At 32.3% G+C, this 24311-nt stretch overlaps 1 protein-coding gene across 1 annotated transcript; it reads left to right on the top strand.

The window, feature by feature from the left end:
- The first annotated feature begins 70 nt into the window (after positions 1-70).
- LOC115884111 (PAX-interacting protein 1-like) lies at positions 71-18824 on the top strand. Its single transcript, XM_030902643.1, is given in 17 exon segments — positions 71-241; positions 301-3002; positions 3004-3230; positions 4585-4710; positions 7800-7937; positions 7998-8108; positions 9464-9593; positions 9654-9712; positions 9810-10014; positions 11565-11725; positions 11728-11799; positions 11858-11965; positions 12981-13123; positions 13416-13559; positions 13938-14169; positions 16162-16375; positions 18180-18824. Coding segments are annotated over 17 exon segments (5433 nt in total). The 5' UTR covers positions 71-145; the 3' UTR covers positions 18745-18824.
- The last annotated feature ends 5487 nt before the right edge of the window (positions 18825-24311 follow it).

Genomic DNA, 24311 nt, shown 5'->3' with positions numbered 1-24311 from the left:
TTAGGTTGGCATTTGTGTATTAATTACTAAAAAAGACGTTTGACATGTATGTGACATGTGTCGGCGAATACATAATATGGCGGCGATGTAAACAAATCATTATTTGCATTGTTTTAATAACATTTTCGCGTATAAATTCAACAATATGAGTGATATCGATGATATATTCTTAAAACTAGAAATATCGGAGCAAATCTTCAAAGATATAAGATACTACACAACGGGGGAGGTTCATGATAAGGTAAGACAATTAGAAGTGTAGTTATTTATCTATTATAAGTTATATTTTTCTCTACTTAGATTGTAAATATATTAAAACTTGGAGGTGCAGAACATCAAAACTACATTTCAGATTACGTTACGCATCTTATAGTGGGGCATAACCCCGAAGAAAACGATATTACTGATGCTAATGATTTATATGAAATACCTGCTATAACACCAAAATGGGTTCTTATGTGCGTCCGATTACAAAAACGTTTAGACACTACTCCTTATTTATATCCAACAACTCCCAGACTTTTTACTGGACATATATTCTGTTTCTCTAACATTTCTGAAGATCGAAATGAATTATGGGGCCTAATAACATATAATGGTGGACTTGTCTATAACAAACTTAATAGAGATTGTAGTTTTTTAGTAACTAATGTAACTGATAGTGTTAAATATCAAAAGGCTGAATCCTTAGGGCCTGAACGCATTAAAATTGTAACATCGGATTGGATTGTACAAGCAGTTAAAATAAATAGTTTTCCAGATCCAGCCTTATTTCATCCTAATCTAATAAATTGGCCAAAACCGTTGAAATTACAAGAATCTACAACGGCTATTACAGGTTTCGATCCAGATGTTCCTGACTGTGAAATAAAGAGTGAAGAAAAAACTATACCTAACTCAACTCAAGCGTTATTGGAGAAATTAAAACAACGTATGCCATGGAATCAGCCCCCTAGCACCTCAAGTACTTCAGTTACTAGCAGTAGTGAACCTGTAGCTCCTCCTAATGTTGTGGCTCCTAGTTTTTTGAATAAGTTGCAACATAGTCAAAATGTCCAAGGTGTTACAAGACCTACAGGACAAATATCACAGGCTTCCATGCTGCCTAGTTTTGGATCAACAGGGCACCAGTCATCTAATCAAATACCCAGATCTGTTGCACATCACAATCTAAATAGTCAACCAAATCAACAGTCAACTCTTCAACAAAATTTAAATCGCTTAATAGGAAATGCTACAGCAAGACCGAATAGTCTACAGTCATTAAAAGGCCAGTTAAATACATCTCAGATTCATCAACAATTGATGCAGCAAAGAATTCAACAACACAATCAACAAAACATTATCCAGAGAACGTCTTCGGGCCAAATCAATATCAATCAGCAATTGTTACAGCAACAGTTAAGTCAGGGACAAAGACAAGCTTTACAGAATCAACTAATGAATCAGCAAGGGTTAATTGGTCAGCAAAATGTTCAACAAAATTTAAATCAGGATGCTCAGAATCAGATTATGTCCCAGCAACACCAGCAAGTTAGTCAGTCAAGTCAGTTAAACAATCAACAACAGAATTTGTTAAATCAGCAAAACCAAATAAACCAGCAGATGCAGGTACAAAATCAGGTGATGGGAATGCAACAGAATCAGCTATCGTCCTCCAATCAGCAACAGATGCTAAACCAAAATCAGTCAAACCAACAGATGCTTGGTCAGCATCAAAATCCTGTGATTAGTCAGGCAACCAGTCAGAACCAACAATTAATCAATCAGCAATCTCAACTTCTCAGCCAAAATCAATCAAGTATAATGTTAAATCAGCAACAGAATCAGCTTTTGGGCCAGGCACAAATCCAAAACCAGCAAAATCAACTAATCAGTCAACATCAAGGTCAGATATCTAACCAATCTCCCAGTCAAGGACTACAAAGTCAGCTAATGAATCAGTCACAAGGTAATATGATCAGTCAGACACAAGTTTCCTTACAGAACCATCTCTTAGGTCAGCAATCACCACAAAAAATAGTTACTTCTCAAGCTCAGAGTCAGATCATGAGCCAGAATCAGCTTTTAAATCAGCAACTTCAACAAAATCAGATGTTAGGCCACCAGAACCAGGTTTTGTCTCAGAATCAGCAAAATCAGATATTAAGTCCACAAAATCAGTTTTTGAATCAGCAAAACCAGCTTTTAAATCAGCAAAATCCTGGTCAAACTAGCCAGTCTAATCAAGTAATTGGATCGAATCAGTTATTAAATCAGCAGGTTATGTCTCAGGAGAATCAGCATCAAACAAGTCAGGCTAATTTACTAAATTTGCCAAATTTATCCCAAAATCAGCATTTAAATCAGCTGAGCCCGCAACAAATCCAACAATTACAGCAAATGAAAAGGGAACAGTTGCTGAGTCGAAGTCAGAGTCAAAACATGACTATAGGTCAGAATAATATGGCTTTAAGTCAGCAAGGAATTTCTGGTCAGAGTCAGAATCAGAATCAACCCATGCATAGTCAGAGTCAGCAATTAGTGAATCAACAACTAATTGGTCAGTCCCAACAACTTCTACAAAATAACAGAGTTATTCAACAACAAAACATAAACCAAAATTTTGGTCAGCAAGCTTTAAATCAGCATATACTATCTCAAAAACAGCAACTACTTGTCCAGCAACAAATTAATACAAGCCAGCAACAACAAATCATTCAAACTCAAGGAAACTTAACTAACCAGCAACAATTTGTGAGTCAGGCACAGTTTGATTCTTTGCAACAACAAAAGTTAAATCAAAACAACCAGAATCAATTAAGTCAAACAACATTAAATCAGTTAAACGTTCAAGCCCTTAACCAGCAGTTGAACAGTCAAAATTTGGGTCAGCAATTAAATCAGCAATTAATGCAGCAAAACCAGCAAAATTCGCTGAATCAGGGTGGTATCAATCAGCAAGGAATGATTGTTGAACAACAGGGACTGGGAGGTCAAAATATAGGGTGTATTAAGCCAGCAAAATAGTTTAAACTCACAACCGAATTTGCCTCAGCAAGGTATGAGTCCGTTAAATCAGCAAGGACAAATAAATTCGACTATGAATCAGCAAGTTATTCGAGGACAGTTTCAACAGCAGCTGTTGGTAAATCAGAGTCAGCAAAGTTCTCAGGGTGCAATTCAAAGACCGCAGTTGAATCAGCAACAGATTTGGGCTCAGCAACAACAACAAGGAAATCCTGTACAAGGTAAGTTGTTTTTTGTTTCTTTAATACTGTTTTTACATTTTTTATTTCACTTATTTATGTTTTGATGTATTTAAAAATTGAAATAGAATAAAGATTCAAAAATTAACTCTTTTAAAATATGTATGTAAGTATTAATTAATCTGTACTTATACAGGGTGGCCCGAACTGTATTCCGGAAACTTCGGCAGCATGTTTTGCAGATCAAAATAAGTAAAAAAGTTCGTTTAAATATATGTCCTAAAATTCTTAGTTTTCGAGATACAGGGTGTAGAAGTTTCATTTTTATTTCGATTTTTTCAAAATAATTTCTGAAGTAACGTCAATATTTGGATGAAAATTGGTGTCTAGCAGTTTTTTGACATGAGAAATTTGATTTTGATGTCACTATGACTCCTACTGATAGAGGGCGCCACCTACATATGTTTTAACTGTTTTGAAGAGTAATAACTTTTTGTCCGTACCTGTATAAAACTACAGAGGGAAAAAATATACATCTCTGCGACTTTTCACGTAAAAAATATCTCTTAGAGATACAGGGTGTAGAAGTTTCAGTTTTATTTCGATTTTTTCCAAATAACTTTTGAATTCACGTCAATATTTAGATGAAAATTGGTGTCTGCGAGTTTTTTGACATGAGAAATTTGATTTTGATGTCAATATGACTCCTATTTGTAGGCGCCACCTACATATTTTTTAATTGGTTTGAAGAGTAATAACTTTTCGTCCGTACCTGTATAAAACCAAACTTAGTAAATAAATATACATATACGACGTTTTTTACGCAAAAAAAGGTCTCTTGGTAAAAATCGTTACGGGTAATGGTTCTCGAGATATTTGGAATCGAAATTATCAATACCTGTCATAATTGATATAAATTAAACTCAAATTTCCGGAATACAGTTCGGACCACCCTATATATGAAATTTAAATAACGAATAATTCTATCTGACTCGGAAAATAAGTACCAAAAATCTTCACTGCTTCCTGGACTAAAATAAATTAACTGATTTATGTTCTTTTAATCTAAATATTTACTTTTACTCCACAAAAAATATATTTAAAGAAATATGTTTTTTTGATGATTTTTTTATTGAAAAAAAATTAATATCTTTAAAAAAATATATGGTGATAATTTTATTGGCTTCTTCGTGAGACAGTCTATTCTATGTATTTTAAAGTACATAATATATTCTTTAATACGTTACATATTATAATATTGTATGTAAAATGCGTACCAAAAAAATCCATTGGCATAACTACGAAGAACATCAATCTAGTGACGGTACAACAGAGGGTTGGCTTTATCGAAAATATTAAAAAATTCTTTCTTCTTATTAAATATTCTTTTTTACAGGCCAACAAATAATCCGCCATCCTGTGAATGTAGCCGTTCAACAGCCCGGCAATGTTGGACAGCCTAGGATACAGTGGCCGCAAGGACAACAGCCTGGGATGCCCCAAAGACAGTTTATTCAACTCGGTTAGTGACTATACAGGGTGTTTTTTATAAAAGTTTGTTTTTATAAGGTGCATGATTTTATTTTTGTTGGATATGTTACAGTGAAAGTCGGAAATGCTGTGATTGTTAACATTCACTAGGAAATGCTAGCAATTACGCATTGGACCAGTGAATGTTGTATTTTAAAGAGATTTGTCGACTTTTCCTAGTAATCTGTAACATTCTTTATTGAAAGTAACATTAACTACTAAAGGTTGCCAGTAAAAGTATTCTATCGTACAGGGCGAGTGTGGTGACGAAGGATATTTGGTAGAAGTTAGAACAAATAAAACTTTTAAGAATATTGTATCAACTCAATTTCCAAGCTGATCCGCATATCTTAAAATTACAATTTACTTCTTTAGTAAAAATTATAGAAAATAACGACATATTATAACCTTCTAAATATTAAAAGGAAAAACATAGTAAACATTTTAAAGGGTACAAAACAATTAAAATAAAACATTCATAAACATAAGATTACTAGTGGTACAATTTTTTTTTTAATAAAGTTCTTTATCGTGGACAAAATAAAGTATGCCCGAATTTTCTTCAACGGGAGTTATTCATTTTTTTCAAACCAGCTACTTCAAGCATATCAAAACGTTTAATAAGTTCATCGTCACTAGGTTCCTTAGTATATTTTTCTCTTGCAGGCTTAACTTCTGTTATGACTTCATTATATTGCAAAAATGAAAAACAAGCACTATTACATTCTTGCTTACCCTAATTTTTCACAGAAAATTTCTTCTTTATGGAAAATACCTCACAGCACTTTTTACAACAATAACAGACAATTATACATAATTATAAAGCGAATTTACGTCAGATGTCTGTCAACTTTGCCCAAGTTTAGTCCAATTTAATGTTATCTTTATATTGCCTATTATTCAACTTATCCTTATTTATCCTTATATTTTACTACATATGGCAACCGCGCTAACTGAATCTTTCAAATTCACTGCTATCGTCCAGGGAATGCTACCAGGGTAAGTAAACCGACGAGTAGCGACATATATTATGAAAAAGCAAAGACTGTCATATGAAAAAGCGAAGTTGCCACTGTTGCCATTTATCAAATATCTCTATATACTTTATTTCAAGTATACCTCAGGCAACGAATCGTTTTTTTAATTATTTATTAGCTGTAAGATATTTTATACATACAAATTTAGAAATAAGGATAAAACAAAACAAACAAAATATGTATAAAACTATATATTTAATTCCACTTCAAATTATGAGCAGTGTATACCATGTTTATAGGACCACCTAATAAGCTGAGCAGTTAAATACGTAGTCTATCTGTCAAACACGTCAAAAGAGAGAGAAAGAAAATTTGGTCCCACCACATCAAAAGAGCCGACGGTTTCTGTCGCTACTCGGCGATCTACTTACTCTGATGCTACCATTCACTAGTAAAAGTTGGTTTCAAAAATAGCTGTTGAACTTTTACTGGCGTAGTCTTAGCAAATCAGTGAATGTGAGCTTTTACTAGTAATTGTTAACAATCACTGATTTCCAACTTTTACTGTTGAAATTTTGTGGATTTGTCAGTCTTTATGGAGCATATTTTATGTTATTTATTCTACTACTGATAGTTGTATAAAGGTAGTAAATCTAGATGGAAATTGTGGCAGAACTTAAATTAACAGTGACACTATCGCGATTTATCGAAAAAGACTCTAAAATAGTTGGTTGTGTAGCGTGCGGTAGATCTCGGCAAAAATTGAGTGAAATAATGGAACAACTTTTCGCTAGTAAGTGACTATATAATATACATACGTGTAGTAAACCGATCATTTATGAAATTCACTTAAATTAACTAAATTATATATTTTTCTTGCATTTTTAGCTTTTATTTATTACTTGTCAAAGATTAGATGTCAAAGAATTTAGATACGTTAATTTGACTTACCTGCTTCAGTAGCGTATCAGATGTTTGTGTTAATAAATACTTATTATAACTTATCTATTTTTATTAGAATTATATATTTTTATAACAATTTTAATAACTACCAACATTTATTCACAACGTAAAATAAAACAACAAATTATTGAGTCTACCCCACGTCTACCCTACATCATAGTTTTACATTTTTTAAATTAGAACGACACTGATAAACCGGAATTTAAGTCGGCCATATTTGAGGCCCATCGCGGTGTACCTAAGATTTTTGATATGCTCCTTTCTTAGTCTTCTTATTCAAAGGTCCCACCACATCAAAAGAGCCGACGGTTTCTGTCGCTACTCGGCGATCTACTTACTCTGATGCTACCATTTACTAGTAAAAGTTGGTTTCAAAAATAGCTGTTGAACTTTTACTGGCGTAGTCTTAGCAAATCAGTGAATGTGGGCTTTTACTAGTAATTGTTAACAATCACTGATTTCCAACTTTTACTGTAACATATACATCACAGTCAAAACATATTTGAGAGACTACAGTGTTTGTCCATTAATACGATACAGGGTACCGTCTCTCTTGGGGAATTTCCTCGCGTAGAAATAAGATTTATTTTTTATATCGACATAGGTCCGATTCTGCTTTGTTTCGTAGATATAGGGGGTTTAATCTTATTTTTTTTCGATTTATTATAATATTCTTCCAAGTGCTTTTATTGCGACTCAAATGAAATTTTGAGGGTGATGAATTGAAAAAAAAACATGTGCGTCACTGACTTTTTTTTCCTCTTGGAAAATTGTGTTGGTTATTTAATGCCAATTAAAAGTTGTCTCTTGATATTTGGTTAATTTCGGTCTCCTTGATGAGAAAGACGCAATTTTATTATTTTACCTTAATACAAGTCTAATAGCAACCTTTAAAAAGTTTTAATGTCGTTATTTAACTGGCCAAAATTTTAAATAAATTTTTATTGACTCCTCATCAAAAAATATGAAAAAAAGTTCCTATAAACATCGGTATGGAATTGTATGGTTTTAACATACCTGTAGTTACGAAACAAAGCAAAATCGGACCTATATAAGAAATAAACCTTATTTTTACATGAGGGACCTCACGAGAGATGGTACCTGTTTTTTGAAACACCCTGTATATTTATTATTTTTTTAGATGCCCACACTCATAATCAACTTCAAAAGATGCCTCCAGAGCAACAAGCTCTATTTGTGGCAAGGTTACAGAAACAGAGACAGCTCCAGCTGGCAAAACAAGTACCTCAAAGGGCTGGAGGTCATATTCTGATTAGAGGTATTAGAGTACCAGATTTATTTGTTACAAAATGATGTATATTTTTACGTATTATTTTAGGTAATGTTCCACCTGGATTGACAGCTCAACAACAGGTTCAGTGGTTACAACAACAGGCTAAGCAACAGGGAATTGTGCTGCCACCCAATTTGCAACAAAATATTACTCCAGGTTAGTTTTTGTAAGAGCTGCAAATTCACAGAAAACTTTTTTATACAAATTATTTCAATGACTTAAAATTTATGTAATTTAAATCTTTATTGTGAAATGGAAAAAGAATTAAGCGTTTTATAAAAAGGCTTTTTAGAACAGTCTTGAGTCATTAAAAAGATTTAAGGCTGTATGCCGTTGCAAAACCAGGCGAACCAGACCGGTAAACTACGGTAAAAAACGGTTCCTGAAAAATGTCGGTTTGATACGGAACGGTTTAGTAAAATACTAGAAACGTCAAATGTTGACGTTTTCTAAATTTCAATACCTCTATTATAAAATTTATCTTTTATGTATTTTTAATATACCTATTCTCTGCTTTTATCTTTGCTTCTTCTTTTCAATGGGGTTTACTATTGATTACCATTATTTATTAATGAACTGTTAAACTCGTTAGACAGCTCAAGTGAAAATTTCCAGGTCCAATATTAAAACAGATCAATAATAAATAAACAAACCTAATCAATATTTATATTTTTATAGCTTACAAAACATTCACGATTACTTGTTGCCTTGTTTTTCATGTTTTCTTTAAATGTTCCTGACTTTAAGAAACAATGGCTGCATGATAAGTTTAAATGGTCCCAAAAAGTAATTCTATTTAGTTAATGAAATTTATTTACCTCTACTGCCTACCTCCATTGCTTTTTGATGTAAATACAAAATATTATTACAAATTTTAGAAATTAAATGAGAATTTCACTCGAACTTCTAATATTTGCTTGATTTCTGTCACATAAATGACATTGATTGACAAACAAAACCAGAAAAACCAGCCTTGTCGCGCTGATTAGTTTGGTAACAGTTATAACCGAATTTTTCAGGAACCGTGTTCCGTAATAAGAAAACTTTCAGGAAACCGATAGAAACGGAACATAAAACCATAACCAAGGTAAGCAACGGAATACACCCTAGTCTTTTTATAAATGACTTATGTCAGAGTTTTATGTATATTTATGATACATTTTTAACAGCGGCATTTCTTTTCAACTGTTAGGCGGTCTAAAAAAAATATCTTTGATTAACAGCGTTTTCAGATGGAGTGGAGCGTCCGCGACGGACCGTCCGCGACTTCGAGCAAGTACCATAAGTTTATATGAACGATTTCACATGGGTCGCGTATGCTCCGTCCGGATAAGCTATATTGAAAAAACGTAGACGCGGACGCTCCGCGCGTACGGTCCGCTCCATCTGAAAGCGCTGTAACCATATAATAAGCCAAATACAATTTAGTTTTTTTAATTGGGGAGCACTTTAAACTTGACTAAACTTTTTTCTGTTGCGTTTTTTTTCATCTGAGTGTATATATATTTCAGGAACCATCACACCTCAGCCAGGACCCTCCTCTTCAATACCTCAATCGCCTCATGCTCCAGGTTTGAGTCCAATAAACCAAAACTCTGGCCAACAATTCGTTGGTGACCAAGCCCAACTAAGGCAGTATAAGTATGGTTAACATTATAACAAGGGAATATTTGTTTTAAAACATTTTTTTATATTTTTTAGGCTGCAACAACTACAATTACAAAGAGAACAAGCCCAAAAGAACCATTTAAATCAGCAAGGTATATATAATTCATAGTAATTTATTATTTATAAGAAAATCAGTCAACTTTAATTGATTTCTCTATAAATTTGGTTAATTATTACTGATTTTTTTAGGTCCATTGACTCCGCAAGCTCCAGTAAGACCAACTATTGGTCAGCCTGCTGTTGCTGACTCTACTACCAATCCCCAGGTTCAGGTTAATCCTAAGACAAAGACAGCACTGGCTAATATGCTGAGTATTAAGCTCCAAAGTGGAGGAGCTATAGGTCCGGCAAGAACTGAAGGGTTGCCAGAGCCCTCTGCTGCTGGTACCTTAAGGTAACTAATAGATATTGTAGCGATCACATACAGGGTGGCGCTTCTCATAGGCCGCGGAAGCTCCAAGGAGAACGGTAGTTTATATCTAAATGGAATTTTGCCAGCATATGTAGATTAACTGAAAGCATTTTATAAAAATATATAGAGTTATACAGGGTGTTCCCCAAAAAATACCCTATATATTAATTGATTTTCAGATTCCAGAAAAAAATAGAGTGAGTTTTATTAAAGAAGCATATACCTAAAATCTAAGGATTTTGACATATTTCACATTTTGTGAAAATGAAGAGTATATTTTAAATTTCGATAAGAGCTACCTAAATTTTAGTTGACCTTGTAAAGCCTGATATTTAATTACAGTAACCATTGTATGTTAAACCAAATTGAAATTTGACCCGAAAAGTTATACAGGGTGAGACAAAATTAATATGGAACATTAGTCACTTTGAAAAGCAAGTTAGTCCTTTATTTTAAATGGAACACCCAGTATATTTTTCCGGTGTTCAATGGGGAAATTATATATCTTCCAAATATTATTAAGGTTGCCTACCCCTCAAACAAAAGTTTTCCTAGATATTTTAATTTTTATGATTTTGCGTCAGTAGATCTTTATTATTTGAAAAAATCTAGGGTGGCTGTGTGATATACCTTTTGTTAATTTAACAAAAATTAAAGATTATAGAGTAAAATACTGAAGAGTAATAAAAAGTATCCTATTAATTAATTAAAATAAATTAATTAAGAGAAAATTTATAATCATATCAATTTTCTCTGATTTTTTTTATTTAACTGACACAAAATTATAACTAGTTGTTAAAGTTGGATTAATTAGACACGTATGTTGAAGTAACGTCAGACATATCACAGCAACCTAGATTTTATTAAATAATAAAGATCTAGTCAGATCGAATCATATAAACGAAAATATCTAGAAAAATCTTTGTTTGAGGGATAGGCAACCTTAATAGTATTTTGAAGAGACATGAATTCTCCATTGAATATCGGAATATTATACTGGGCGTTCCATTTAAAATAAAAGAGTAACATGGTTTTAAAGGTGACCAATGTTCAATATTAATTTTGTCTCACCCTGTATAACTTTTTGGATCACGTTTTAATTTGGTTTAAAGTACAATAGTTAATTTAACTACATATTAGGCTATACCGGGTAAACTCCAATTTAGGTAGCTTTTATTGTAATTTAAAAATTGTTCTTTATTTCTAGAAAATGTTAAATATGTCAAAAACCTTACATTTTAGTCATATACTTCTCTTATAAAACTCACCGTTATTTTTCTCCCAGGATCCGAAAATCAATTAATATATAGGGTGTTCCATTACAAAAAACACAACTTTTATATGTAACTTTTTTTGGGGACACTCTGTAGAACTCTCTATATTTTTAAAAAGTGCTCTGAATTAACCTATATATGCTCACAAAATTTAATTTCAATATAAACTGTCGTTCTTCTTGGAGCGCGGGTACTTCATGAAATCTTGTTCCAATACTGAAGGATAGATATCTATCTAAGTTAAATAATCTTTTTTAGAATGATGACGGCTCAACATAACGCTGCCATAAATTCCAAACCGCAAGAGATAATAACTTTGCAACAGCGCAGAGTCATTAGCGGGCCCAATGGAGAGATTGTCAAGCCCCCTGGCGTTCCGGCGTTGCCACTAACTCCTCAAAATGATCCTCCTAAACTGCAATCAGCCAGAAAGCAACGGTGCCTGTCCAGCATAGGGCTGGACCCTTCTATGGACACAATCCAAACTTGAAATGTGTGTTTTTCTAAGATATTTTTTCTGTACTGTATAAGTTATAATATTTTCTTTGCAGTACCTCCAGATCTATTCTTGCTTGGATGCATTTTTGTGGTTGTGGAGGTTGAAGAGTATTTAGAGGAAAATTTGCCGGGCTGGCAACAGAAAATTGAAAAATATGGAGGTAGGTACTAAAGAAATTGTCTTTCACTGACTGTTCAATGAATACTAGATGCCTTAATAATAAAAAGTTATGGCAGCAATATACGGTATTAAGGGAGGCGTTATAATGACAACTTTGACAGTTAAAATGTGATAATAAGCGTATATGCGCTAATAAAGTTACCCCATGGTTATTTACGTAGAGAGACGCCATGCGGTATTTTGACACTTCAAAAACGTTGTCAATTGAGATACTGTATTTTAAAAAAAATATGAACATATCTTTGTTTGGTAAGGGTTTTCTTCGTCCACTAATGTGACGTCACACTATAAGGCATATAGTCGTTATAAGTCTATAAGAGTTTAACGTATAGTTCATATCAAATAAACTTTTAGTCACGTGCTTAAGCTTGACAGGCACAGCGTTGCCCAGATTTACATATTTTCTTTTAATCAAAATATTTTAAGAAACAGAAATAAATTAATTATAAATATATTAAACAGTTAGTATTTATATTAACAAAACTCACCTTCTTAAGAACACTTAAGGAACATAAAGGGCTATTACTACCGCTTTCCCGTTCAAAATATTCTAATAAAGTTGCGATGAGTTTTTACGGCTATTAAGCTATCTTGTACACTTCGTACTAAAAGAGGTTCTAAAAAGAACAATGTTCGACTGCAAGGTCTGCTAGTAAAAATGTTTAAGCTTAAAGTATCACAACACAATCCATTTAAACCAAAACCTCGTAATACAAAACTAAAGTATCAACACGAATGACAATGTCGGGAAATAAATAAATAAATGTGGCAACTTGACATTTTTACAGCAGAGCTACCACCTGAATCCCCAGCGGGAAATTTAAATTCCAGTTGGTCAGCCCGGCGCCGAATATGTCCAGGGTTGGCAACAATGGATTTAAAAATTGCGCCCTCTATTACGTAACTAAAAATTTAATTGGTATCGAATATTGATGCAGAGATACAGGAATATATAAAAAAATTATATATGTATATGTTTTTTATATTTCTTTTAGGTGAAGTCGAAAAACAATATTGCAACAGGGTTACCCACGTTTTGTGTGAAACCCAGAGACATGGTGTCGTCATGCAAGCGCTTAGAGACCTTAAGCGGTGCGTCACTATAAGATGGTTAAGTGACGTTTTAAAAACCAAACAGGTACAGAGTTTTTCCAAGAATAACTGACACGTATGGAAAAAATATTTTAGGTTTCTTAAAAATATTAAAGTATAGGAACTATCTATAATATTTTATTTTTTATACAGGGGAGCTTAAAAAATTAAAATTCTCATGGAGTAAAAAAAGGGGTCCAATTTTTCAAAAGACGTAAAAAAGTTACTTAAATAAGACGTTTAGAATGAAAGTCACATCTCCTATAAAATACTAATTTTAATGGGTCTTATTTATTTATAAAACAAGGAAATATTTAGTTTTTATTTCTTCTATTTAGGTTTTACCTCCATGGACGGCACTTCATTTACCTCAGATATATTTAGACATAACACCCGCATCAAAGCATTTAGTATCTATTAGTGGATTCGAAGGAAATATACGTCAAATCGTGAAGCAAATGATCCACTATACTGGGGCAAAGGTAAATATTTAAATACCGGGTATTTTTCAAAAGTGGCTCACCCCTATTATTTTTTAATTATTTCAAATAAAAAAACGAGATTTGGCATTTTAGTATATATGACATAAATCAGGTTTGATTGACGTATTCAATTAAAATGAAAATTAAAAAAAAATAAAGTAAAAAAATACCGAGGGTACCAATTAAAAATCAACTTAAGTTGTAGTCATTTCCGGTAAAACAGGAAGTGACCGAAAATAATTGAATACGTCAATTAATCCTGATTTATGTCCTATGAAAACATCGTTTTTTCTTAATAAAAAATAAAAAAGTTATAAGGGTGATCGAGTTTTAAAAATCACCCTGTATAATAATATATTTTTTTTTATGTTCCGATAGTGTACTACGTACTTCTCCAAGCACAACACTCTTTTGATCTGTGGTAAGACTGAAGGTAAGAAATTCAGCCATGCTAAGAAATGGGGGATTCCCACAGTGAACGTCCAATGGCTCACGGACATTATTTTGGGGAATTTTTCAGCCATGAACCAGATGGATAATCAGACTTACCAAAATTTTTCAAATCCGCCAAATTTGAGTTTTGATCCAAAATTAGTGCCCAACGTTATGCGTAAGTAGTTTAATAATGATTGATTTTTTTCTTAAGGGCAGCTAAGGTACACCAAAAAAATAATTACCTTGAAAATATCGTTCACGATGATGAAAAAAAAAATCTGGTATAGTTTGAGATAGAGGTGGGAATTCTAGTTCCTCCAGAGGAATAGTTCCTTGAACTAGGTCTTTAGTTCACAATAGTTCCCGACTAACATTGACATCCCCGTTGTTTGCTAATGGGTTTCGTTGTCAGTCAGAACTATTCACAGTATGATCTGTATAATTTTTATAAAGTACGAAATATAACGAGACGTGTAATTGTGTATGTTAAAAACATATAGGTAAGTTTTATTGCAGATACAAAAAAATTAAAAAAGAAACTCAAATGAGAGTTTAAAAAACTATATCACAAATCAATTGGAGCAAATATTACGAAAAATTGTATTTTTCCTCACTTCAAGCTTTTTGTTTTTGTCTAAAAATTCAGAATATCTACTTCGTTTTATAAGATATTTCTTAATTTTAGGGACCTAAAGTGAAACATTCTCATAAAATATTTAGAGAACAAACTAAAAATCAAAAACAGTATCCACGACAATTTTCTGTGGTAAAAGGCCGAATCCATCGTCGTCGCCTTGTATTATATCTCGGATCTGCCGACAGAATAAATTCCCGTGAACTAGTCTTTTAATTAGTTCCTCTATGTCCGGATCCGATAACATACGGCTGGCACTCCCCACGCTTACCTAGAATCAATCGCGCTGGCCGATCTGTACGTAAACTAGTCTTTCATTTAGTTCCTCTAGTTCCTTTAGGTCCGGGTCCGATAACATACGGCTGGCACTCCCCACTCCTGCCTAGCATCGATCGCGCTGGCCAATCCGTACGTAAACTAATCTTTTATTTAGTTCCTCTAGGTCCGGATCCGATAACATACGGCTGGCACTCCTCGCTCCTGCCTAGCATCGGGCTACTGTTACCGATCCGTCGCCGTCGCATATTATTATATATCGGTCACAGTCTCGATCCTGGAATAGGTCCTGAGGAACTAGTTCTTTGAGAAATCAGGAACTAGTTTCCTTCATTCCCGGGCCGGAATAGTTCATTGGAACTAGTTCGTTCACGAACTACACACCTCTAGTTTGAGGTCTTAATATTAATATTAAGAGGTTTGGTATTTTAAATAACACGAGGATTTTTTTTAATTTTATTTTGTTCTAACAAATCAGCGTATTGTAAAAATCAATACATATTCTTGAAGGAAATTGAACGGTCTTTAAAAAAGGTCTGATACTATTTTTCATTTAATCGACTCGTTTGAAAGTTATTGAAGGTTAAAGTTCAACTTGAAATCGTATATGATAACTTCCACAATTTTGGAAATTTTTTCACGAAATAATGGCTCAAAAATAAAAAAATATCCTATTTTTCATAAAGTTCATCAAGTGTTCTTTGGTAAAACATTGAAAATACAATAATTATTAATTATCGCTAATTAAAATAATTAGGAATCATCCTGAATCATTATAGTAATTTATTTTTAACTACGACTATTTTTTATGTATCTTTCCTGGCCCCCCAATGAAATACAAAGGAACCCATGACTGCCCTATTAATGAAAAGCTGCCGTACGCAAGGGACAATATAGCTTTTTAAATAATAATTTTTTTATTAATTAAATCTGCTACAACTTCAATAATTTTCAAACGAGTCGCTGAAATGAAAAATCATATCAGACCTTTTTTGAAGATCGTTCAATTTCCTACAAGAATATGTACCTATTGTTTACAACAACACGCTGATATGTTAAAAAGCAATAAAATTAAAAAAAAATATCAAAATTATTTTTTTCATCATCGTGATGATATTTTCGCGGCAACTAAAATATTTTTTTTTGTGCATCCTAAAGGGCCGATTTGTAAATTCATTAGTTTTTGTATTCATTGCTTTTAGAGCTTATCTAACAAGTCTTATATATTATATTATACTATGTTAGGGGTTGTTTTAGATGCTTGGAAGTCTCCGATAAATATCTCACAAGAATTATATGAAAGGGTAAAAAGATCGTCCTCCCCTGTAGTACTGCCAAAATTGAAGAAACAAAAAACTGAGCACACTGACGAAAACGAGAATATTACTGACGAGATCACTGATTCTGAGTATAAAATTTTGTTTACTCAATTTGAGACACCTAGATTGAAGGAATTGGAAAAATTAGTCAGGTAAAATGCTTTATATATTACAAAAAAATATGTACACATGTAGGAAGTATTTTCATGCGTTAATATGATAAAGAGATAACAATTTTATTTGCTGGGGAACAATAAAACTCAATATTTCGTGTTACATAATTTTTTTCAGACACAATAGGGAGATAGCAGATATTCGCCTTGCGGAAAATAAGAAATAAAAATATACTTCTGGAGATAGCAACCTTTATTGTTTGAAATTTTGAAAATGGAATTGAATATTACCCAAACAGATTTAGAAATAATGAATTAAATTTAAAAAATATGATATTCATAACCATATATATATATATATATCGTAGGTCTAGAAGAAACTGAAGTAGCAGCATTTTGGACTTAATGAATATGAAAATAATTTAAAAATTAAACTTATAATTCTTAAAAGATATGGTAGAATCTTCCATGCTTATTTTAATTTTTATACAACAGTAGTAGACCGAGCTTGAAAAAGAGTGCGTGATTTTATTAAATTTTTATTATGTAATTTCCTCCTTATTTTTTTAATTTTTATAAAAATTATGTATCCCTTACGTGGAAAAACGTTGAAAAAAATAAAACTGATTAGGTATTATGGAAATTCTTGTACAAAAAAGTAATGTTATTTAAACTATTTATAGCACGCCTATGAATTGCTCGTATATAGAGAATTTCGTTTTTCCCCTTACCCTTTACTGATACCCCGTATTTACAGAACGGATCGACGCAGGGTCGGACTGACCATATTATATATATAACTATTAGGTTCGCGGGCCCCCTTTATAGTTCATTATTTATTCTTAACAATATTTGCTTTTGCATTGCATTATAGCATTTGCATTGCATTGGTTTACCTTGCATTAGGGTAGTTCCCTGATTTCTATACAGGGTAAGTCTTAAATAAGTGCAAATATTTTCAGGGCTGGTAAATCTCGATAAAAGAAACATAATATTTTCTTTTTACAATTTTTTCAAATAAATCCAAAACAACCGAGTTATTTCACATTTAAAATTTCCAATTTTTTGCTATAATTTTGAGAATCATTAGATTTTCATTCTTGTAAATTTAATCTATTACCTATGTTGCCATATTACAAAGTATGTTTTTAAATTAAAAATTAAATAAAAATCTATTTTTTTTTAAAAATTCAACATTTTCAAAAAAAAAATTCGCACAAAAAACCTCATAATCGTGTTTCTTGGGGTCGAAATATACTCCCCCTAAAAATATTTGTACTTATTTAAGTTTCACCCTGTATATAATAGGGAAAAATTGCCCAAAACGTAAGGCTAAAAAATCCACACGGGCCCTCCTTACATTGCCACACGGGCCCCTTTGGCCTAGTGCGACCCTGGATCGACATGCTGTACTAAAGAAACATACGAATAAGAATCCGTGTGTTTGATTTAGCGTGATCGGAACGGAAATTACGGAGATAGCAGTATTTCGGTGGCTATTTCAGATCATTGGGAGTTAGCAGATATTATTGAGTTAAAATAGCAAATTTTCTTTAATGGGAAAAAATGTATTTGCTTTCCCTACTTATATAGTATTTTTTTCTCTTTCTAATGGTATAAAAAAACTTATTAACGTAAAAAATGGAGTTAGCAGGTTATCACGTTTCACTGACGACATACTAACATACAAAATCTCGTTTTTTTATCTGAAAAAATAAAGAACTTATAGCATACTTGAAAAAGACTCGGTATATACATAGTTTTTTTAGGAATTTATGAATGGAAAACTGTTTTTTTTTTCTTAAAACTATCTAAAATAGTCTTAACTAATTTTTCCTTACAGAGAACTAGGCGGAATGGTTTCAAAAAGCTACAAAGAATTCACCCACTTGGTAGTACCGAAATTATCACGCACCCACAAGTTCCTTTTTGCCATCTCAAAATCGTGCCATATAGTATCCGAAAAATGGCTAGAAGAATCGCATTCAATGAAGAATTTCCTGCCGGAACTTGAATTTGTCCCTTGCACTGACGAATTTAATCAAACTTATAACGTGTCTTTGGAAAGGACACTACAAACACTGAATCGTGATAAAATTCTTGAAGGGAAAACTTTCTGGCTAACACCCAGCGTATATCCTACTAAAAGGATTGTTTCCGACTTAATAGAGTCATCTGGAGGGAAGTTAGAGCGAATAAGACGAAGCAGAGCTCAAATAGAAGCAATGAACACTGCGTCTCCTCTGTCTTACTTTATTTTGATTGCTAAAGAAGATCTGCATCTTGTTGCTGATCTATTGAAGAACAAGAAGGATAATCAAAAAGTGATTTGCAGTGTTGAGCTGGTTTTTAGTGCTGTTCTGAAGCAGAATTTTGAAGTCGAGCCCTATGCTGTTAGTGTTGTATGATCGTCAAAGAGGTTTAGGAAGAGACGGTAACTAAATGTGTCAAAATTTAGGTTCAGTAAAGTTAAGAAAGAAACCTAAAACGCTAATATTTGTGTCTTAACATTTGAATAAAAAGATTATAGTAAACGCCACGAATGTTTGGGAGTGATTCATCGGTCGCTGCCATGTGAACTAATCTGTTCAGGGTCACATAAAACTTAATTCCAGTGCCGTGGTGTTTCAAATCATATAATAATCAATATATAATCTGTTGTAATTTGTTGTTTTAACTGTCAAAGTCTTGTCAAAACATATATTTGGTTATAAATATAAACTGGAATGCCCCATTGGTCGCACTGCAAGCACACCAATGGACTGACGCACAAAAACGAACCAATCAAAGAAACGCGATACAGTATCGTCTTTGTCAATCACGCTAACATTTTAGAATAAGTAGGAGGAGCGCAGGCAGATGATTAGACCGGGCCCTTAAAAACCTACGTCTGCGGTAAAAATTTACGTTTTTAATGTAAAAATGATAGCGCGCGTGTCGATTCTAACTTCATCAAGCGATGAATCACTCCCAAACATTCGTGGCGTTTACTATACTAACCTTACGTATGTAATAAAATAACAGTAGTAATCAAATTCGAATGTGTCAAATTGAAACGTCAAACAGAACTGTCAAAAATTGGGGTTTGTCATGTCGGTTCCATCTCTGATATAGTCTGTGAAACGAATAACTTTGAATTTGACAGTTCCCGCGGGCTTTTCTAGTGTAAATTTTATTAGGTTAACAACTTGCGGCCATGCTGATGAAATGCCGTCTCTAATAGAACAGCCTCCGAGCGAGATTATGACGTCACACTAGTTAGATATTACGGATTAATTATGTTGTAGAATACATGGAAAACATAATTGTTCCTCGTATATGTAATTTTTTGGATTATATTCGACACTATTTTTTTCATATGACACAGCACTGATAAAGGCTATAAACGTTAGCTATAACGTTTTTTTAAAGGAAAAAAAAATAATGAAAAACCAAATAAAAACTTAATCAGCGTTTTTCCCGAACCTAAATCCCAAGAAAATCAAAAATTTTAGAATAATTTTACATATATATATATACAGCGATCTTTATTTCATAGCCATCGCTGACGCTTTTTTTCTATGATATTGTATTATTTGCAAATATATAATTTTTCGAACATTGATGCTTGCAAAATATACATATAAATTTTCTGAATGGACATAATAATATATCACTATTAGTAGATATTGAATATTTTTTGTTGAATTAGATTGATTTTCAAACCCCAAAATTTAGAATATATTTTACATTTAACCCATTATCATATGTACCTATTCATTATTTGTATATTGTAAAACATTTGCTGCATTTGTATGCCAAAGCAAATATTACTATAAATAGGTATATATATATATATATATATATATTGTATTTATTAACTGTATATTATGTATATTTCATGTAAACTATATCATTTTTAAAATACAAACCAAAAATACGAGGAATAATTATATTTTCCATGTATTTTACAACATATTTATTAAACCGTGGTATCTAACTAGCGTGACGTCATAAATCTCGCTCCGAGGCTGTTCTATTAGAGACGGCATTGGTCTGATATTTAGAAATGTCAAGGGCTGATGACATTTTACTTATGTCAGTCATGACATTTCGCGTTGATTTTTGCCAGAAGAGGAAGAACTGTCACTTGTTTTATTATTTTCTTTTTCTATTTCACGAAAGTAAAAAGAGTTACCTATCTGATTCGTTCAGGCACTCATTTTAAAGAATATCAGTAACTTTTTGGATAGAGAGATTTTATATTTGCCATGTTGGTAAAAAATAACGGTCAAAATTCAAAGTTATTCATTTTATAGACTATAAATGAATAGCATTATACTCCTTCCTTAATCTTTTTATTCAAAGGTTTTGTCAACCCTAAATCCTATATACTTACCATTAAATCGCTTTAATATAATATAGAATACCCCAATTGGCCCAATTTTGACTTCATTTAAAGGCGGGACATTTAAAAATAAGTGCATATATTTTTATAGATAGCAATCAAAACACACTTTCGACAATTTTTAGTTTGTAATTAATACACACGTCATGTGAATTATCACCATTTATTGGAAAAATACTATTTTTTATATTTTTATCACAAATTACATTCAAATAATAAAGGCGAGTTTACACGTACCCGTCATTCCGTTATTCCAGTCACGTTGAACTTTGATCTGTCATTTTTTTTTAATTCTCTACCCATTAAGTACTGTAAATACACGTAATAGATTAGAGTATATAAACAGGGTGTTTCAAAAAACGTGCCATCTCTCGTGGGGAGATTCCTCACGTAAAAATAATATTTATTTTTTCTTTCAACATAGGTCCGATTCTGCTTTGTAACTTTGCTACAGGGGGTTAAGGTCTTAATTTTTTTCGATTTATTATTCTTCCAAGTGCGATTTGAATGAAATTTTTAGGGTAAAAGTTACTATATTGCCTACATATTTTAATGCAAAAAAAGTGTCGTCAAATTTACCAGGGGCGTGCGTAAGCGTTATCGCTGAAATATTTTTAAATATAAAAAAAAACCTGTATGCTACTGACTTTTTTTATCTAATTAGCACAGTTGGGTAGACCGTTTAATGTCAATTAAAAGTCGTATCATGATATTTTATCAATTTCGGTCTCCTTGATGAAGCAAACGCAATTTTATTAATGGCCAAAGTATTAGAGTACCCATTGATTCCTCATTAAAAAATTTGAACAAAAGTTCCTACAAACCTGGGTGTAAAAAAATAGGTCTTTTCTAATTATCTTATAAATACCATTATTTTTTATCGGCGTTTACTGTCAGATGGCACTGATCATCAGTGTTATAAATTTTAACAAAATTTAATAATAAATTAGATTAAATAAATAATTAATTTATTAATTTTATTATTTGTAATCAATAAAATTGCGTTTATCTCATCAAGGAAATCGAAATCGAGAAAATATGAAGTTACAACTTTTAATCGGCATTAAACGTACTATACAATTTTACTAACAAGAAAAAAGAAAGTCAGTGGCGCACATGTTATTTTTAGAAAAATATTTGACAGTGATAACCCATATGTACGTCACTGATGAACATATCGACACTTTTTTAGCATTAAAATATGTAGCACTTATAGTAACCCTTACCCTCAAAATTTCATTCAAATCAATAAAACAACTTGGGAGAAAATAATAATAAATGAAAAAAAACTTTAACCTCCTGTAGTTAAATAAAAACACTAAATCACCACAATACACCAAAACACTTTTACTTTTACACTGGACGCGCGTTTCGCTAACCATGTTAGCATCATCAGCAGATGATTATAAACTAAAGTACAATCTACAAGTTGAACGTTTATATACTCGCCCAGTGGGCACCGAGTGGGCGTGGCAAAAACTAGCCAACCGAGTCAGAGCCAACTGAGCGTAACAGTTAGATTTCCGCCACTAGAGTAGTAGGAACAAAGAACTTGAAGGAATTGGACCGTTGTGTCTGTTCATACTATCTTTACATTTATTAATTCATGCTTTCATATGCATCTAATTGCCTCATAATTTGACACTTGTTTAATTCATTTTTAAATTATTAAGATCTATGCAATGTTCTTTATCAACAATATGTTCGGCAACGCAAGATTTATCCGGTCTACCATATCTTATCTGAGCTAAATGTTCTTTAAATCTAGTTAATATTGATCTTAGTTTGCCCAACATATTTCTGATTACAATCTTACAAGAAATTTAAATATCCGACCTTTCCAGTGGAGATGTTTTATCCTTTGGATTACCTAATAATTGTTGTAATTTATTATTAGCACTATACACAAGTTTATAATTGACATTCTTAAAAATTCCTTTTAGACCACGGGTTAACTCTCTATCAAACGGTATCGAAAAATATTTAGACGTATCTTTCTCCACTTGAAAAGTCGAATTTTCAGAAATCATTAACCTATATAAGAACTAAGTTATTTTAGTTTAAATTTCTTAGTTCATAGATTACTTAGTTTCCCACTTTCCAACGAAAGATATGAAATAGAAAGAGATTACATTAGGAATGTAGCTGAGTGTAATGGATATTCTCCTTCACTAGTTGATAAATTAATTAGAAAACGTAGGTATAGGTTAATGATTTCTGAAAATTCGACTTTTCAAGTGAAGAAAGATACGTCTAAATATTTTTCGATACCGTTTGATAGAGAGTTATCCCATGGTCTAAAAGGAATTTTTAAGAATGTCAATTATAAACTTGTGTATAGTGCTAATAATAAATTACAACAATTATTAGGTAATCCAAAAGATAAAACACCTCCACTGGAAAGGTCGGGTATTTATGAAATTTCTTGTAAAGATTGTAATCAGAAATATGTTAGGTAAACTAGAAGATCAATATTAACTAGATTTAAAGAACATTTAGCTCAGATAAGATATGGTAGACCGGATAAATCTTGCCTTGCTGAACATATTGTTGATAATGAACATTGTATAGATCTTAATAATTTAAAATTAATTAAGCAAGTCTCAAATTACAGGCAACTAGATGCATATGAAAGCATCAGAATTAATAAATGTAAAGATAGTATGAACAGAGTCAACGGTCCAATTCCTTCAAGTTCTTTGTTCCTACTACTCTAGTGGCGGAAATCTAACTGTTACGCTCAGTTGTCTCTGACTCGGTTGGCTAGATTTTGCCACGCCCACTTGGTGCCCACTGAGCGAGTATATAAACGTTCAACTTGTAGATTGTACTTTAGTTTATAATCATCTGCTGATGATGCTAACATGGTTAGCGAAACGCGCGTCCAGTGTAAAAGTAAAAGTGTTTTGGTGTATTGTGGTGATTTAGTGTTTTTATTTTGCTGTTTAACACCAAAGGTTCCAACCCTCAACTGTAATCTCCTGTAGTTACAAAACAAAGCAGAATCAGACGTATGTTGATATGAAAAATAAATCTTAATTTTACATGAGGAATCTCCCTACGACACATAGCATATGTTTTTTTAAACACCCTGTATAAACTATCTGTATTTGTAGATTTTTAGAGCATAAAGCTATATAGACATTTTGTATACCTATAAAGGGTGCTGCAACACTTTTCTGAGACACTCTGTACGAGTACCCGCTTACACAAAAGCCCAAGTCCTTTATTACAGGAGATTTATAAATACCCGACGTATCGTGGAAAGATCCTGTATATATAAAAATAAGTAAAATATAAATGCTATAAAGTACTTACCTATAAGAAGTGATTTGTTGGTCAGAAAAAAATAATTTTGAGACACTATATAGATTTACACGACAAAATAACAAATAAGTATGGTTTAATAGTGTATTACAATAATGTTACTGTATATATTTTGTATAAGATGATAAATGTATTCCGTCTTCTATAATTCTAACTATTCCAACATTATAAAACATCTTTATTGTCATGTAGGTATCATAAATCCATACGATCGAAAAAAAAAACGGCGTCGGAGAGGGCAAGGCACTCGATGATAATTTT

The sequence above is a fragment of the Sitophilus oryzae genome, unplaced genomic scaffold, assembly GCF_002938485.1.
Source record: "Sitophilus oryzae breed Bouriz unplaced genomic scaffold, Soryzae_2.0 scaffold_1000_pilon_pilon, whole genome shotgun sequence".
Classification (NCBI taxonomy): Eukaryota; Metazoa; Arthropoda; class Insecta; order Coleoptera; family Curculionidae; genus Sitophilus; species Sitophilus oryzae.
This window is presented reverse-complemented; position numbering and strand designations above follow the sequence as displayed.